This window comes from Schizophyllum commune (genome assembly GCF_000143185.2).
Source record: "Schizophyllum commune H4-8 unplaced genomic scaffold SCHCOscaffold_7, whole genome shotgun sequence".
Classification (NCBI taxonomy): domain Eukaryota; kingdom Fungi; phylum Basidiomycota; class Agaricomycetes; order Agaricales; family Schizophyllaceae; genus Schizophyllum; species Schizophyllum commune.
This window is the reverse complement of record NW_026089544.1, coordinates 1264778-1281005: the sequence shown is the minus strand read 5'-3', so window position 1 is coordinate 1281005 and position 16228 is coordinate 1264778. Positions and strand designations below refer to the sequence as shown.

At 57.7% G+C, this 16228-nt stretch overlaps 8 protein-coding genes across 8 annotated transcripts; 3 read left to right on the top strand and 5 right to left on the bottom strand.

Moving 5' to 3' along the window:
* Nucleotides 1-570: 570 nt before the first annotated feature.
* SCHCODRAFT_02629029 (uncharacterized protein) lies at nucleotides 571-2240 on the bottom strand. The gene is made up of 2 exons (XM_050345507.1): nucleotides 1908-2240; nucleotides 571-1859 (listed from the first exon to the last, which is right to left on the bottom strand). Exons 1-2 carry the CDS (start codon nucleotides 2037-2039, stop codon nucleotides 954-956), a joined length of 1038 nt encoding a protein of 345 aa, XP_050199639.1. The 5' UTR covers nucleotides 2040-2240; the 3' UTR covers nucleotides 571-953.
* Nucleotides 2241-3589: 1349 nt separating this feature from the next.
* Nucleotides 3590-3928, top strand: SCHCODRAFT_02629026 (uncharacterized protein). Its single transcript, XM_050345506.1, has one exon. It carries the CDS (start codon nucleotides 3632-3634, stop codon nucleotides 3854-3856), a length of 225 nt encoding a protein of 74 aa, XP_050199638.1. The 5' UTR covers nucleotides 3590-3631; the 3' UTR covers nucleotides 3857-3928.
* Nucleotides 3929-5867: 1939 nt separating this feature from the next.
* SCHCODRAFT_02505232 (LSM-domain-containing protein) lies at nucleotides 5868-6271 on the bottom strand (the record flags this gene model as incomplete). Its single annotated transcript, XM_003031311.2, has 3 exons — nucleotides 5868-5899; nucleotides 5950-6063; nucleotides 6124-6271. The coding sequence occupies 3 exons, from the start codon at nucleotides 6269-6271 to the stop codon at nucleotides 5868-5870; spliced, it is 294 nt and encodes a 97-aa protein (XP_003031357.1).
* A 52-nt stretch (nucleotides 6272-6323) lies between these two features.
* On the bottom strand, nucleotides 6324-6894 carry SCHCODRAFT_02319004 (uncharacterized protein). Its single transcript, XM_050342361.1, has one exon. It carries the CDS (start codon nucleotides 6800-6802, stop codon nucleotides 6515-6517), a length of 288 nt encoding a protein of 95 aa, XP_050199637.1. The 5' UTR covers nucleotides 6803-6894; the 3' UTR covers nucleotides 6324-6514.
* A 93-nt stretch (nucleotides 6895-6987) lies between these two features.
* On the bottom strand, nucleotides 6988-8081 carry SCHCODRAFT_01201857 (uncharacterized protein; the record flags this gene model as incomplete). The annotated part of the gene is made up of 2 exons (XM_050341229.1): nucleotides 6988-7410; nucleotides 7464-8081. 2 exons carry the CDS (start codon nucleotides 8079-8081, stop codon nucleotides 6988-6990), a joined length of 1041 nt encoding a protein of 346 aa, XP_050199636.1.
* Nucleotides 8082-9057: 976 nt separating this feature from the next.
* On the top strand, nucleotides 9058-11794 carry SCHCODRAFT_02629020 (WD40 repeat-like protein). Its single transcript, XM_003030908.2, has 3 exons — nucleotides 9058-9978; nucleotides 10031-11342; nucleotides 11397-11794. Exons 1-3 carry the CDS (start codon nucleotides 9219-9221, stop codon nucleotides 11464-11466), a joined length of 2142 nt encoding a protein of 713 aa, XP_003030954.2. The 5' UTR covers nucleotides 9058-9218; the 3' UTR covers nucleotides 11467-11794.
* Nucleotides 11795-11876: 82 nt separating this feature from the next.
* Nucleotides 11877-14625, top strand: SCHCODRAFT_01213723 (uncharacterized protein). The gene is made up of 3 exons (XM_003030909.3): nucleotides 11877-12148; nucleotides 12212-12450; nucleotides 12508-14625. The coding sequence occupies exons 1-3, from the start codon at nucleotides 11894-11896 to the stop codon at nucleotides 14387-14389; spliced, it is 2376 nt and encodes a 791-aa protein (XP_003030955.1). The 5' UTR covers nucleotides 11877-11893; the 3' UTR covers nucleotides 14390-14625.
* SCHCODRAFT_02702198 (uncharacterized protein) lies at nucleotides 14556-15883 on the bottom strand (the record flags this gene model as incomplete). The annotated part of the gene is made up of 4 exons (XM_003031313.2): nucleotides 14556-14676; nucleotides 14742-15340; nucleotides 15409-15693; nucleotides 15743-15883. The coding sequence occupies 4 exons, from the start codon at nucleotides 15881-15883 to the stop codon at nucleotides 14556-14558; spliced, it is 1146 nt and encodes a 381-aa protein (XP_003031359.1).
* Between the last annotated feature and the right edge of the window lie 345 nt (nucleotides 15884-16228).

Genomic DNA, 16228 nt, shown 5'->3' with positions numbered 1-16228 from the left:
TGAAACGCTCCGCAGTACATGCACATTGACCCCTTTCGCTAACCCACTGGGTGTACTCTTGCAGTCTTCCTCCTCCAATTCTTGTCGCTAGACCCACAATCTGATCCTTATTTTTGTCAGCCGCCTTGTACCATTCCGTCGCAGCTCTCCACGGACAAAAGGCAGAAAGTGCGTCACAACAGCTGCCGATGTCAGAGCTAGAGAGCCGAGGGCGTTTCCGACAAAACTATACCAGGAAAGTCCGAAAGCCGATTCCAGTATTCGAAAGCCGACTGTAGCACCTGAAAGCCGACTGTAGCATTCGAAAGTCGATTGCGGCCTTCGACAGACGACCAGCATCACAGGATATCCAAGGCTCCATCCACCTTCGAGGTTTGAGTACGTAGAGACCAGGAGGGCAGATCAGGGAAGATCAGCGCATCGCCAGAGCATCACCAAATGGAAGCGACAATCACAAAAGACATGGGAGCAGTGTCCTCTTCCAGTCGCTCGGGTGCCACACAGTCAGAGGTGGTCAACACGACTTCGTTCGCTTGCAGTGCGCCTGCTCTTGCGTGCAAGACGACTTAGTCTGCTTCCAAGACAACTTCATTCGCTTCCCCTCGACATGCATTCTAGTAAACCTCTAGCTACAAGTGGCACATATGGTACAGTTGTGAACTTAGCTTAGTCCTCGACATAATTAGGGGAAAGAGAGTCGAGAGTATGAAGAAAGGGTAGAAGGAGTGAATAGATAAGTGATCGTTGCGTATTAGGCGGATGGGTGTCTGGAATTATTCCGGTGTGCTGTAGAGAACAAGCAGGTCGAGAACAATGGCGATGGCAGACGAGTAAGTATCGTGTGAGTAAAAGGCCTGCGAAAGGGAAAAAGCCAGCAACAGGGAAAGCCCGCGACAGGGAAATGGCCACGTCAGTGAAATACCAGTCCATCACTAGCGTCGAGCATGCAGCGATTATAGCACGCGCAGTGCGTTGAGGACCTCCTGGTACGGCAATGTCTCCCGCTGGCGACCGCGTCTCTCCCGCAACCACTTCTTGCTGTACTTGTGGGGCGGGCGGGGAGGGGTACCGAATCGCTGGGTCACAGCGTCGGCAGGCTCCTCTGCACAAGCGATGGGCTTGAGAGTGTCGTCTTCGGCGTCGGACTCAGTGTACTCGTCATCGCTCGTACTGTCGAACTCGATCTCCAGTACACGGTGCGCGGTGTCGATGGCGTCCGCGAGCGACACGGGATCGCGCACGTTAGAGAGCGCCCCGAGGATGTGTGCCTTCTCGGGAAGAGGTGGGAGAGGAGGGACGGCGGGAACCAGTATCGATGGCGGGCGTTCACCGAGATGGCGACGTAGTTTTGACATGCGCCGCCTGTGTGCGGTGGCTGGTGTTGGCGGCTCGGGGATGTATGGCGAGATGGGGCTGGTCTCGTCGGACTCTGGAGACAGAGGCGCGAGACGTAATGAGCTTGTGTCCACGCTGAGCATGGTCATCTCCCCGCTGGACACCTGCACTCCGTAGCCATCGTCGGACGCGGAGCGTGTCGGTGCGGGCGTTGGAGGCCGAGTCACAGATAACTCCGGGAGCGATGGTAGCGGGCGAAGGGAGCGCGGCCTAGGCGGCGCCGGCTGAGGTGTGACGTCGAGGTATGAGGGGGAAGAGCACGGGCAAGTTGGTGACGTCGCTGGGAGAGAAGGAAGGGGGCGCACGCGGCGTGCACTGTCCGCCGGGGACGGCGGCAAGCGACGGGGGCGAGACGGTCCGGAGCCGTCAGACGCTTGGGAGGCCAGTGATGAGATAGTGGCCACGCTGCTAGATGAACCAGGCCGGGAGCTGGCCGTCGATGAGATGGAGGGCCGCGCTCTGTGCTGTTCGAACGTCAGTGCAAGCACCGACGCGCGCGAGACACCACTCACAAAGTAGGATGCGGCGGGCCCATTGACATCGATGTCGATTGTGAGTGCGGGTGCGCCTGCCATGCCGAAAGTATAGCGGGGTGTGAAGCGACGGAGGGCCCGACCAGCAGGCGATGGTCGCGTTTTATACATGATGAAGGGATGCCCTGAAGTCAACGAGCCTACCGCGATCAATCATTACCATTTCACCTCAATTCAAACGCAAGAGAAGGCGTCCCGATGGGGGAACTACACAGATTCGGCTAAGCGAGTGGACTGTTCAGATGTTCACGAATGCTCGTGTTTGGTCGGGGACGCGGACTCGGCGTCCCACGATTCGCCCCACAGACCCTGTACCGCTTCTCGTCATGGGCTAGCAGACGACCTGCAGAGAGGACTTCAGGACGGAAAACGAGGGAAATGACATGCAGAAAAAATGGAGTGTGTGCCTCCGACCGCGACCCACTTGTCACGTCTGTCTCCCGAGGCAGTGCGCCTATTCTCTGTCGTATTTCCCCTTCGCGTGGGAGCGCTCGTAGAACAAGGCCGCCTTCAAGTCGACGCCAAGTTGACACATCGCCGGCGTTCGAGGGCGCGGACCAGAACGTTGTACGGACAGCTTTCTAGAGCGTAGTTTGGGCGTAAGTGCAGGCATTTTGTTGCATCTTTCCAGGCCAATGCAGAGCTGAGATTATCCATAGCAAGGTAAAAGTAATTGGTCGCAGCGCGCTGACCCTCCTCGACTGAAGAGATCGCCTCGAGCTTGAATGGGATGATGGCCATCAGCGTCCGTGACAAGAGTTCAACATAACACTTTCCCACGGGCAGGATCGAGCTGCCCTTCACCGTCGCTGGCAGAGGTAATTCGTGCCTTGTCCCCTGCCACGAAGCAATGTATCCCCAAGTATTGGCAGAATATGGGTATGCTTCCGTCTCTCGGCCGCTGCCGTCGTACGTTTGGGCCTCTCACATGGTTATTGTTCAGTGCAGCATTTCATCAATCTCATACGCACCCGCGGCCCACCTTTAGATTGTGGCGCATACATTTGCACTAACACTGTAACAGGCATACAAGGCAGATCTCGTGACCTATGCCCTGTCGAAGCTCTGCCTCTGGCCGGCTCGTAGCATGTTTCTTCTGCTTGACGACAGGCGTATCTAGGTCAGCTACCAGATGGGTGCCACAATGTCCAGTCCACCTCCCTCTCAGTCGACGAACTCAAGCGATTGACCAACATCAATATCGTCTCGTCGGCGTCTTTTGGGGGTGACGGCAGACTCGACCAGGCAATCTCTGATAGTGCGCCTTACTGAATGGCCGCGCACGAATTGTAACGTCCTGCTGTCATGACTTGCAACGACTCGCTATCTGTCGGAACATCGCCGGCCGCCTTACCCTGCAGGACCCTTGCTCGAGGTTACCCCCTCAATGCTCCCTCGTTCGCCGCTCTTCCGTCGTTTTCGGGGCGTGTCCTTGTCAATTCCGCGTCTGCCTTGCCATCTCTAGTACGCGAAACCTCTATGCTTCATCCGGCCTAAAGACCTGACGTCCTATTCTTCCTCTTCTTTCGTCATTTTCTGGTCCCCAACAGCGGAGGTTGCGCAAGTGCTCGTCGATCCGGTCAATGGGGAAAGATCATACCATTCACTATTCTCTTGCTTTGCTATACTGATTTATGCCGATAATTAACGCTCCTGTTTCGCCCAAATCGATGTTATTCATCCTTTCTCGCGCTGTATCCGGCATGCTCCATAGGCCCTGCATAACCACAACAACCATTCGTCAGTCTCCTCTATCGCCATCTATCGCGTCAAACCCGAACGGACTCCGCCTTATTGGCCACGGCGACAGCTCCTTGTCCCCCTCGCTCGCTAAAGCCCCTACTTGCCTCCTTTCCACCCAAGCCCCGCTCGCCACGACACCTCCGTCGCTTGCCACAAAGGTTTCCCGATGGAGCGCTTTCCCCTGAATCTCTTCCTGCGGCCGTCGCACGGAATCCGTCCCCGAGAGCCTCTGTGCCTTGCCAGCTTTGCCCGTTCGTGCCTTGGAATCGACCACTGTAACCGTCAAAGCTCGAAAGCCGACCAGATCATCACCCAGGCGACTTTCGTAAGGCAGGCTGTACCAAAGGCTGTACAGTCTATCCCGTACCTGTCGCAAGTTGAGAAACTTTGTCTTTGTTTGGATGTGTGGGTCCATCTCGATGTGGAAGGCGCCGTCAAGCGTAAATAGTGGTAAACACGAGGGTGCACAAATATCATTGCGACCTCCATGCAAGCCCTGTACAATTGTCTCTGCCGAGACATAAATCTCCTTGGCAATCTACCGGCGGATACGCGGATTGTTTACATCAACCCTGCAGTCAGTGAGGATGTGATGTGATGAGACGAGAGGTAGCCCGAAGTTGAACTTCCACAGCATCGAACAACTGAACACGTCGGATTGTGGCGCGCAGCGGATACCACTTGCTCTTGAGGACGACAGGACTCGTGGACTTCCATCCCAATTTTCCATCCAGCATCGTTGCAGCAGCGGTAATCCCGAACGATCTACCGTCCATTCTAGAAAATCATAACAGCGCAGGAGGTCAAGTTTCAAGAGCGGGAGGGCGGGCTCGTGGTCGACGACGCGCCTGTCATGGGAAAGGACGCGCTCGTCTCGGAACATGACGCGCTCTCAACGGCAAACGGCCCGCCTCTCCTGGGAAGACTCGTGTAAAACTACATGTAGAAGCACGTAAAATCAAGGCAGACAGGAATGTGTATCAAGGAAAGCAGGATTGAAAATCAGGGAAAGCAGGAGGCAGGATCAAGGAAAGGGGAGCGGGAGATCAAGAAAAGCAGACCGGGCACCCAGGCATCGGTTAAATGGGCCGTTTGAGCGGCGCGTCTGTGTGGGCTCGCAGCATCGGTCATAGAGTCGCTGAAGCACTCAAAGACGATCGGCTGTGCCAAGGGCATGCCGACGATCTCTCGTCTTGCAAGTTGCAGATCGGCGAGTACGCGATACGAGGGGTCTTCGAGGCTTCCGAGTACGATCACCAGGGTCGGGTATCCACTAGATTCGTCTGCAACCTCGGGGACTCATTCCGAGCAAAACCAGAAAGCCCAGCTGAAAAGGCCAAACAGCACAACGGCGTTTGACCGGCCGTGGCAAACTCTGGAGCAGTCAAACAAGGACCACGGCCAGGCCGTCCCCGACCTGGAGTCAGGTGTTGCGAAGAGGTTGGAATGCGATACATCTCTTGAATCTATCGAGCGATGGGCTTCTGACCTCGGAGCGAGGCCGCCAGTTCGCCGTACACATTGCGAAGGGAGGTCTCCATTTTATCTTCAGACCAAACACGGAGTGGCCTGAGAGATGCACGTATAGGGCAATTATTGGTCGGTTGGGTTGACTCGACCAATCTTGCGACTTCGCTATTGACTAGCATGGAAAGGGTGCAGCGAGGTCTTCATTGTCCTCCTTCCAACCATGATGTCGCCCTGTGCGACAAACGCTGGTTCTGGATGTACAGGCGCTAACCCGCTGGGTGACGCACGAGAACCCTACCTTGTATTCAGCCAGTGCCAAACGACCAACTGACCATCATCAACGTCCGCTGTGATTGGCGTTCCGGGCATCGTCGGTACGGATATGCACCACGTTGAAGGATCTATACATCATCATGTCTGCGTGCGCCCCGCAAAGAAGAAATCGTGAGCGGGACCGGGGTGAACGCAGCGTCGAGGCGGGGCCATTCAGCGTTTGAGACATGTTTGCTGCTCGGGATCGCCGCAGATGATCTGCATACTAGCAGCATATTTTCTTCCCAAAGGGCGTGTGCGGCGAATTATCGAGACGGTATACTTCAAGGTTTGCATCGGTGTGCGCCGCAGGGATGTCATTGCAAGACGGCGCGCTATGTTACAAGTCTCGATCGTCTTCGTGCGTGTCGTCCACGCTCATCACGCGTCCAAATTACAACAAAGTGCATCACACTAGATCGGCTCTGCAGCAGAGATGTACAACACTGTCCTTTGGATCAGCCACCAGCTCAAGTAGCAAAGCCTGATCACGCACCATTGTTCCCCCGAATAAACGCGTCGCCGTAGCGGTTCACGACGCGTCCCCCAACGTGCTCTTCCGTCTGCTCGAGCGCAATGTTCATGTATCCATCGAGGCAGCTCAAGACGCCTTCATTGTGCACGACTCATCAGCCAGGTATACACGGTGCTAACGCACGATCGCACGCACCACGGTAGTCGACGCCGGAGATGAGGCGCACGATGACACGTTTCCCGACGACACCCTTCAGGAAATCAGTTGGGGATCCCGTCGTCGGCGCTGCCGCTGGCGGGGATGCCGCGTCCTTTGGCGGCGAAGGTGGTTCAGCGTCAGCCATCGCGTTTGTTGATGACTGTTTGTGACGCGCTTGGGGAACATGATGATCAGTCGCCCAAAAAGGACATAAAGAGGTTCGACTTTTAGCTCTGAAGTTCAAGACGGAAGCCTGGGCTGTTGAAGGCGTTCTGGCGTACAATATTCCTGGAAGAGGGTGGTATGTCTACATCAAGGTCACGGAAAAAGCTACAGGTGGCAGAAGTCTTGGACCTTGAAGACGATCGCAGAAATCATGGGATCGAGGTCAAAGGATATATTTCGTAAGTGAGTGCATAAAGGCATAGCGAGGCATAATGTCATAGGATGATTGAGCAGAAGGCAGTGATGCAACGAAACGCCCGAGTACGAAAAAAAAGGTAAGAGAAGGCCAGTAACAACCAAGAGACGAAGGAAGCCGATCCACAACGATACGTAGACAACACAGAAGCGGTACATACAAGGGAGTACAACAGACAACAGTTCGACAGAATAAGTTATGGGATAAATACCTGAACGGACTCGCCTCGATCTGGTCTCCGTCGCGCGCACGCATCAGCGCGGATCGCTGAGAGCATCTAGCGGAACCAGCCCGCAGAGCGTCTCTCGGTCAGACGAGTGCCCGCATTCTGTAGCAAGCGTTCCCCGGACATGCAAAGAGCGTGCTGTCCGGGTTGCCACCCTGATAGAGCGCACATAGGTGCAGAAGGATATCCCTCAGACGAGGTCCTCGCGATCTCTTCAGAAACGCCAGATCCGCTTCTGCGTGGCCGGCACCGACTTCCTCTTCTTCAGATCGCCAGTCGAAGCCGTCGAATCCTCGCATATCCTGGCCTTCCTGCTCACCATGGAGGACAGGCGCCCGGGAGAGGTGGAGAACAAGATACGACCACGCGAGGAGGTACGCTCCGGCTTCATGGCCGGCGCAGACGCGGTGGATAGGTCGGACTTCGCGCGAGGGGGCTGGAGCCTCGGGATCTTCGATGGAGACAATGGGCGTGACGGTGACGATGTGCAGGCCTTTAGCGAGGAGGGCGATGGCGGCGCGAAGGACATGTGGGAGCCGCAGGTAGATGGGGCGGTGAGGGTCATGTCGTCGTCGTGTTCATCTGAAGGGGTGGCGATCACATTTTCGAGTGGAGCGTGAGAGGCGGGAGCAAGGAGCTGCGCAAGCCTATCAGCAATCCATCGAGATGCACACCGAAAGCAAGACTCACCTCGATCGACGGCCTCTTTAGCAATGGCACTACGGGGCACATCGTCTCTACGCACGACCGCGGCCTCCTCTCCATCAACTCCATCTCCTCACCTGCGTCTCCGAAGAACAGACTCTCATACGCGTCCAACGCCTTGCTCAACCGCTTCGCCTCCTCCCCCAGCTTCCCCTTCTCGTGTTCCGCCGTCGTGTGCTGCCTCACCAGCTCCGCGCTCCTCTCCTCCAGCTCGATGAACTCCTGCTTGACAGCCGCCACCCGCGCCTCAAGCTCGGCGTTCCGTTGCTCGACACGATCGGCGCGCCGCTGGAGGCACGCGACGCGCATCTCGTCGACCAGGCGCACGACCCGGGCGAAGTCGCGCTCCTTCTGGGAAGCGTGGAGTGCGTTCTGTGCGGAATCGAGGGCGCGGGCGAGGGAGGCGGCCTGGCGCTCGAGCTCGACGGTGCGGGCGAGCTGGGCAGCCTCGGCGGCGGCGCGGGCGCGGCGTGTGCGAAGTGCGGCAAAGACCGAGATGAGGAGGACAATAAACGAGATGGCGATGTACATCGGAGCGGCACCTGCGCAGATGTACGCCCCGATGGCTGCGCCGGAGGACAAGGCAAGATCGTAGGCGGTCATGATGAGATGGGTCGTAATCCTCGAAGACGATATGGAGGGTGGGGGTCGAGCAAGCGACGGATAGGCGTCGAGGACGAGTTATCGAGGAGGGGTCGAAGCCCAGCTATTGAGGGTCGATGTCGAGCTATCGAAAGGAGGCGACAGCGAGTACGTCCCCTTCATAAAGGCCGGCTACCTGGGCCTGAAACAACGGGGCGGGGGCGGCATGGGATGGGCATGGACTTGGTGAGAAATGGGTCGGAAGTACTCAGTAGACACGCGGCGGACATGAGGTGGGGGACGTCGTTATCGGCACTGGATCAGCTTGCGGGGGATGAAGCAGGATGAGTGCGGGAGGTCCCGTGGAATTGTCAGGAGAGCGATTCTGTAGACTAGGGCACAGAGCTGAAGGGTGACGAGTTGGCATAAGCAACTGTAAGACTGGATCGAGAGCGCCATACCTTACGTCCTCTTCTGAGCGCGTTCTACAGCGCACGCTAAGCAGGTGATAGTCAGGCTACTGCAGTATAACAGGTCCTCATGCATGAAGAGCCGTCTACTGCACTTTGCCGGTGACACGAGGAAGAGGTGTGGCGAAGTCGTTGTGACTTGGAGAATTCACTTCAGAGGGCTGACCTCATCTCGAAGTAAGCGACAGCCTCCTGCTCTTGACCTCGACTGTCGGCAGGTAGAACATCGTTGTTGCCAGGGTGCACGATGAGGCTCGGAAAGGATCTATGCCCACGATCCGGCAATGTAGAATACTTGCAACACATGTACGTCTCATTGTAAGCCAGTGCAGGTACTTCACTCAGAATGTACCCAAAGTGTTGTAGAACCTGTGTAGAATGTTTAGAAGGCCCAAGGTGCACGCAGAAAGAGCGCCTACTTTCGGGTGTGAGGTCCGTTGCCGACGGTTGTTACGACTCGGAAATTCAGCACGGCCATTTCCGCGTGTGTTCCAGTTTCTTGCCTCCCGCCGTCATTATTGCTACATCCCGATTGCAATCGTTCCCTGCGTATCGTCTACAGCAGCCGAAAGAGGACCAGCCATTGTTCTCGGAGACAAAGAGGGGGGAATTTGCAATACCACAAGTGTGAGAAAGAGGGGCCGATGTGCTAGCGTTTCTCCGCACACCGTCATACCACACTTGTACGATGGCCTCCTCGTCGTCGGCTGCGACCCCGCCGCGCCCCAGTTCATCATACAGCTACTCGCTCATCGACTACGTGGATGACTCCGACGTCTTTGGCTCTCACGCACGCAGTGCTTCTACCCCACCTTCCAACCGCCGCGTACCGGGCCTGGCGTCCTCTGCATCCTCCTTCGTTTGGCCAGAAACACCCCCACAGCAGCGTTACTACCAAGAGGAACCATGGACCCTACCTTACTCTCGAAATACCACCTACTCCATATTGAACGGAATCCCCAACGTCAACATCAAGGGCATCCTCCCCAGGATATGGGACGCCATCCTCAGCTCGCCCTCCAAACTGCGTGGCTCCAGCTTCGCAAATGCATCTTCGCCCACCCTCGTCACTCCGGTGCGCCCGCGCCCCTCTCCGTCCCAATCCGCGGGCCGCTCGTTCAGCACCTTCAACCGCTCCACCCTCTCCGTCTTCATGGGCCGCGGAAGCCCCACGTCGACGCTCTCCCGCGCCTCCACACGCTACCACACCCCCGCGACGAGCCGCGTCTCGCTTGTCGAGGACCCGGACGAGCCGCTTGTGGGCGACTTTCCCGTCCTCATCGACTCCGGTCCAGACTTTCCCAGCGACTCGGACATCGAGGACGAGGCATGTTTCTGCTTCGTTTCCAAGGAGGACTCCGCACCTATACCCTCTGACACCAACGGATATGGATATGATGTCGGCCGGGGCACGGGCAGGGAGGACATTAGATGCGTTATCGGCCTCAGTGAGTAGCGCTTCTATCTCGCATCCACAAAGTCGCCTGACCACTTTTCTAGACATTGTCTCTCTACTTCCACCGGAGCTCGGCGTCTACATACTCTCCCTTCTCATTCCCCACACCTCTGACGACACCACCGGCGGCTACGGTTACGGGTTGAACGACCTGTTGCCGTGCTCGCTCGTCTGCCACTCATGGTACGACCTCTTGCAGGACAACGAGATTTGGTACAAAGCGTACGTGAGCTGGTGGGGCGTCCGCCGACCTACGTGTCGCTCTACGTCAACAGAGTGGAAGCGCCTCTTCATACGTCGTGCAGCGCTGGAAAAGCGGTGGCGACGTGACGACCCCGAATTCGCCGGACCGACCCTTTCGCACTTGCAGTCGCATACCGACAGTGTCTATACGGCCGAGTTCTCACTCGAATGGGGCTTGCTCGTTAGCGGTAGTCGCGACCGGACCATCCGTATTTGGGACATGCACGCTCGCTCTGGTCGCGAGTCTTGTCTCGCCCTGCTGAGGAACTCGGGTGGCGAGGAGGGCAGCGGCCATACAGGCTCTGTGCTCTGTTTGAAGTTCGAAGTGATCCCTGATTGGTCAGGCGCGACACCTGACCGTCAGCGGTTCTTCATGGTCTCCGGTAGCAGTGATTGCACGATCTGCGTCTGGGACTTCACCGTCGAGGGCTTCGCCGCCGGCCGTGATCGCAAGCGCCGTCGTCTCCGCGTGACGCAGAGCCGGCTCCTGCGCACGCTGCGCGGACACTCTGGCGGCGTGCTCGACCTGCGTCTGTACGAGTCGGCCACTGGGCAGAAGTGGATCGTGAGCTGCTCGAAGGACGCTTCTATCCGCGTCTGGAGTCGCACGACGTACGAGGAGGCGCGCGTCATGCGCGGTCATGACGGCCCTGTCAACGCTATTGGTGTGCACGCACAGCGCGTTGTCAGCGCGTCTGGCGACGGGAAGATGATTCTCTGGAACATCGACTCGGGCGAGCGCATCCGCACCTTCGACGGGCACGACCGCGGGCTCGCGTGCATCGAGTTCAAGCAGGATCTCATCCTCACGGGCTCGAATGATTGCACCATCAAGGTGTGGTGCGCGAAGACGGGCAAGTGTCTCGGAACGCTGGAGGGGCACCGTGCGCTCGTGCGCGCGCTTGCCTTCGAGGTGTACCCGGCCGGGAGAGGTGGCGATGACCGCGTGAAGGGCCGTGTGGTTAGCGCGAGCTACGATCGCTGCGTGCGGGTGTGGGACCTGGACACGGGGCGTCCGGAGGGCACAGCGCCTGGTTCGCTTGTGCGCGAGTTCAAGCAGTGCCATACGAGCCATATCTTCGACGTTCGCTTCGATAACTCTCGGATAGTAACGTGAGTCCTCTCCCTTCGACCGTCTATCGTGCACGTCGCTGACTGTTTCCACAGTACCTCACACGACCAGAAGATCGCCATCCTCGATTTCTCTCGGGGCTTGGAGGACGTGTGTCTCCTCTGAGCGTCCCACATATTTATCATCTTGCATCTTCATCTTGGACACACTATATAACCCGCAGTTACCTTCGTCATCTCTCCTTAATCTCCGTTGTCCTTTTCTTTATTCCTCGCTCTCGCTCTGTCTTTCATGTCATGTCCGGAGCTTCACCCTTCGCTGTCGTTTGATTCTTGTTCTGCTCTCCTCTCCAATCATCATCAAATAGTGCATGCTGCTGCTGAAGCGCTGCCGTATACCAAGAAAAACAGATAGTGTGTAGTTGTACTAGTAGTGTAGAGTATTTTGGATGACCTGCATGACCTATATATGCCTGGATGTTTGGAGATGAAAAGTTTGCGACGAGGACATTGCGAAATCAGGTCAACAAAAGCTTCCAGATTAAGACACCTCTATTGTTCCAGTTATCATCACTTGCTCGCTACATACAATCATGGCCGCGCAGAACAATTCTACCAAGGGGGATGTCTTCCACCCGGAACTGCACGCTTTGCGAACGAGGTTACAGGACATATTGTACTCCATCGAGCACTTCTATCCCCCAGCGCCGCGCCCGCCCATCATCGATTCATCCGTCGAATTCCTTGGGACGAAACAGCACGAAGAACAATGGCTACAGCGACGACACACGCCTGGGCTGAAGAAGCTAAAAGAAGCTGTACGCGTCGACTACGATGTTCTGGACAAGGTACGATGCTTGCGAATTGATCGCCGATGGCTGTAGCGTGCTCACCGTCCCATCCGGCAGTAGTTCCTCAATGATCCAAAGTCCCAATACCTTCCACCACTGAGCACGAACGCGCCGTACTTGCTTGCGGTGTGGAATGAGGTGCTGTGTGCGCCACCGCCACTGGCAGCGATCTTCAAGTCGGTGCCGATCGCGCCGCGGAAGGGGAAGGAGACGCGAGGGGGCGGTGACGAGAAGAAGGCGGGCGCTGCCAAGATCGACATCGTTGCGGAAGGAGGGCGCAGTTGGATCCGTGTCAACACGTACGTTACGTTCAGTTGCGTCGGCAGTCTGCGCAATTGACCTAGCCTACCTTCCAGCATAAAGAACGCGCGCATGCTGGCCGAGTTTCGCGAGATTGACTCCTACGATACCGGCAGCTCAGACGAGGACGACGATGACTACCCCGTCCCCTCCCTCCGCCAAACCAACTTCGACAACTCAGTCCTCCGACTCGGCCGCTCGCTCATCGCTGCCGCGCAAGCTAACCCCAGCGAGATCACCGGCCGTCCTCCTACTGTCGTCCTTCGCCTCACGCGCTTGACACCCGATGGCGAGGATACCGACCCGCGGATCGGTCAGACGATTCGCATGCTGGAGGAAATGGGCCTCATTGTTGAACTCGGCGAACGCACATCGCTGCCGCCCTTCCCTGGAAAGGATAGAGCGGATGAGGCTGCTCCGTCTCCAGCTCCTTCTCACCCACCAGTGATTACGCCTGACATTAACCTCGACTTGTCTATTCTCATCGCGCTCACATCCGACCTGACGCACGCGCCATTGCCGACGACAATAGAGGAAGCAGAGGCTCGATTCATCCCGCCCACGCGATACCGCGTATGGCGCAAACTGCATCGCGCAGCGATGAAGGGCAAAGCCGGCGTTACCGACTCAGACCTGCAAATCGGCACCTCTACACCTCTTGGCGAGACCGAAGAGACTGCACACGACCCAGAGGAGCCACTGCCACCCGCATTGGAAGACGACGACCTCATGAAGCACACACGGCAGCTCACCACGCAAGTCCTTCAAGAGATGGGTTGTGGGTTGTTCCAGGACATGCATACGCAAATATCAAAGCTAGGATCACACACTCAGGCAGAGAACCCTGGAACCACAGCCCCTCGCGTACGCTTCTGGACGACGCGCGAGGCGCGCGACCGCTGCGTGCGCATCGTGATGAAGATCGGTGGCAAGACGGAGAGGAAGAGGGTGTGGGCGATGTTTCCGGGCGCTGTGAAGGCGGTGTTCCCGGAGCAGGCGGAGGTGCTGCATGCAGAGGCGGAAGCGCTGCATGCATCCTCGTCAGCATCGGCCGAGCCTACTTCAGCAACAAAAGACCCTACTTCCGTGATTGGAGAAGACGCAGTTGACCTGGGCCTCCGCCGTTCGACATACTGGCGAGGCTCTCGCTATCCCTTGGATCACGTCCCAATATTACCCATCCATATATATGACGCCAGTCCAGACGAAATGGTGGGGAAAGCGAAGGCTTTCAGAAACTCCCCTGCCCCCAGCGACGCCACTAGTACCGCATCACAAGCCACATCCGACGACTCACAAATCCGAATACTCCTCGGGCCAGGCAGCGCCTTCTCGCGGGCGCTCGCTCACACCTGCCGCGAGCTCCTCGCGCAGGACGTCGTTCCGCACCCGCGCACGGTCAAGAAGATGGCTGCTGGGCATTTCGTTCCCGTCAGCAGTGATGAAGAAGATGAGGTGGATGCGCCCTCAACGAACGGTGCTGCCTTCTCTTCCAAAGACCCTGTCTCCTCTCAGGACGACCGTATATCCTCTCAGGACGAGCGTACCTCGACCAATGCCCCCACACACCCACCAAAACCCTCCCAAAAAGGCGCCCGCCCCGCCGGCCGCACTAGCGTACGCCTCCGCGCCCAGGTGACGCGCGCGAACCCGCGGCTCACTGCGCATACGATCGACAGCCTGCTGTATGGCGCTGCGCTCGGGTGGACGACGCTGACGGCGAACAAGACGAGCGTGAAGGGGGTGATGAAGGAGATGGGGGATTGGGGGGCGGAGGCCGGGGCGAGTGGGGGTGCGAGTGCAACGGATGTGGGTGAGGATGCGAAGGATGCGAGGGGGAGTGTGAATGGGAAGGATAAGGAGGCGCCGCGAGCGGCCCTGTGGGTGGTGGACCCACGGAGCTTAGGGGAGGAGATGCGGGCGGACTACGTGCCCTAGCGAGTGTGGACTTATTGGAGCATGTGAAGCTCGGCGTACGGGATGTTTGGAGGGTAAGGAAGAGGAGGGCTACATAATTGCGTGTAATGTACATTGGGATGTATGGGTACTTCATTTGTAAGAGGTCCGTCAGTGATTTTACGAGCGGCGATCATGCACTACGCGCTCAGCCAGACTGATACATAGCCGGGCCAGCGACGACGTGCGGGTTCATCTGCGAGGTGTTGAAGGGCGTGACGAAGAGGTCAATATCGGTAAGGACGATGAACTGCGTGCCGTTCACGACGCTGAAAGCCCAATCGGTCAGTCACTCTCCACAACACAAATGATTGAATAGGAAGAAAACACTCACCCAAACGGATCCTGGCCAAACGGATTCGTGTCATTGTAAAGCGAGCCGCCCGGCTGGTACGTCGACGCCGTCCTCGCCGTCAAGTTCACATCCACCAGCTCCGTGTACGTCACATTCAGCTGCGAAATCCACGCCGCAAACTTCGGCTCGCCCGCCGTCGTCTCCGTCACGTAGCTGTTGTCGTAGCTCACATTCTGCCCGGGCGCGTCCCAGTGCAGGAACACCTGCCTGCCTGGCGCGCTCAGCGGCTGCGTGCGGTTGCGCGTGATCGCCGGGTAGGTGTTGTTGCCCTCGGTGCCGTTGGTGAGGACAGACGCGTTCGGATTGTTGTCGATGTAAAGGTACGGGAAGAGCTGGAAGGTGATGCGCGGGTTCTCCTCGGGGCAGGAGGTAAGGTAGGGCGAGAGGAGCGTCCAGGCCATGGACTGCGGGAGCCCGGTGGTGAAGTGGATGGGCATGGGGAAGAGGCCTTCCATCTGGCGGAAGATCATCTGCTGCCGGGCCTCGGTGGTGATGGACTGCAGCAGCATCTCGGCGGCGGCGCGCGAGTCGAGGTGCTCGAGGAAGCCGTAGACGCCGGATTCGCCCCAACGGGTGAGCTGTGAGGTAGTTAGCAGAAGGTTAGAGGCAGATGGAGGGGGAGATGGATGGGAAGGGAAGTACATACCTTCTGCGAGAAGTCAATGAACTCGCGCACAGTGTTGAAGGGGTAGGTGTAGTTGCACTGCTTCGCGCCGTTGCCTTGCAAGAGCGTCTGGATGAGCGTCGCGTGGCCGACTTCCTGCTCGGCCATGAACTGCAGAAGGTACCGCTGCTCGGCGTCGATGCCGGCCTCGTCGAACTCGTCGTCGGTGAACTTTGCGAGGCCGTAGTGGAAGAGGTCGAGCTCAATCCACTCCTGGTTCAGCGCCAGGTTCAGCGACTGGAAGTCAAAGTCGCTGTAGTATACGTACTGCAGGAAGGAGGTCAGAGGGATGAGGGGAAGTATGAGTAAGACTCACTTGGGGGATCTCATTGAGACCGAGGCCGCCCTCCGGACCGGGAGGTGGATCGACGTATTGAGTCGGTGCACGGTCGGGCATTGGCCACGCGCGCACAACGCCGGTCAGGCCAAGAGCACACAGAGCAGCTGCGGTGATCATGACTCGTTGTGTCGAGGGGGCGAACAACAGAACATGAGAGGGGAATTATCGGTTATATAGGCGCGCGGCCCACTCGCGATCCTCAGCGTCGTCGTCTCAGTCGTATGAGATGACGACAGCGGATCGAGGCGAAAGAGACGCGGGAGTAAACGATGATGCTGGTTCCGTCGTCAGCTGGGTGATAGAGCGCGTAGGACGGGTATTCGGTATATTGCAAGCGCGCGTCATGGCGGGCGATCGCCTGAGACCTGGGAGGCGCGATCTCGAGCGAGTGCATGCGCGCGAATTCCGAGGAGGCCAAATGAGGAAGAAAGGGTGCAAAAGGTGGCATGTTTATCCATCTCA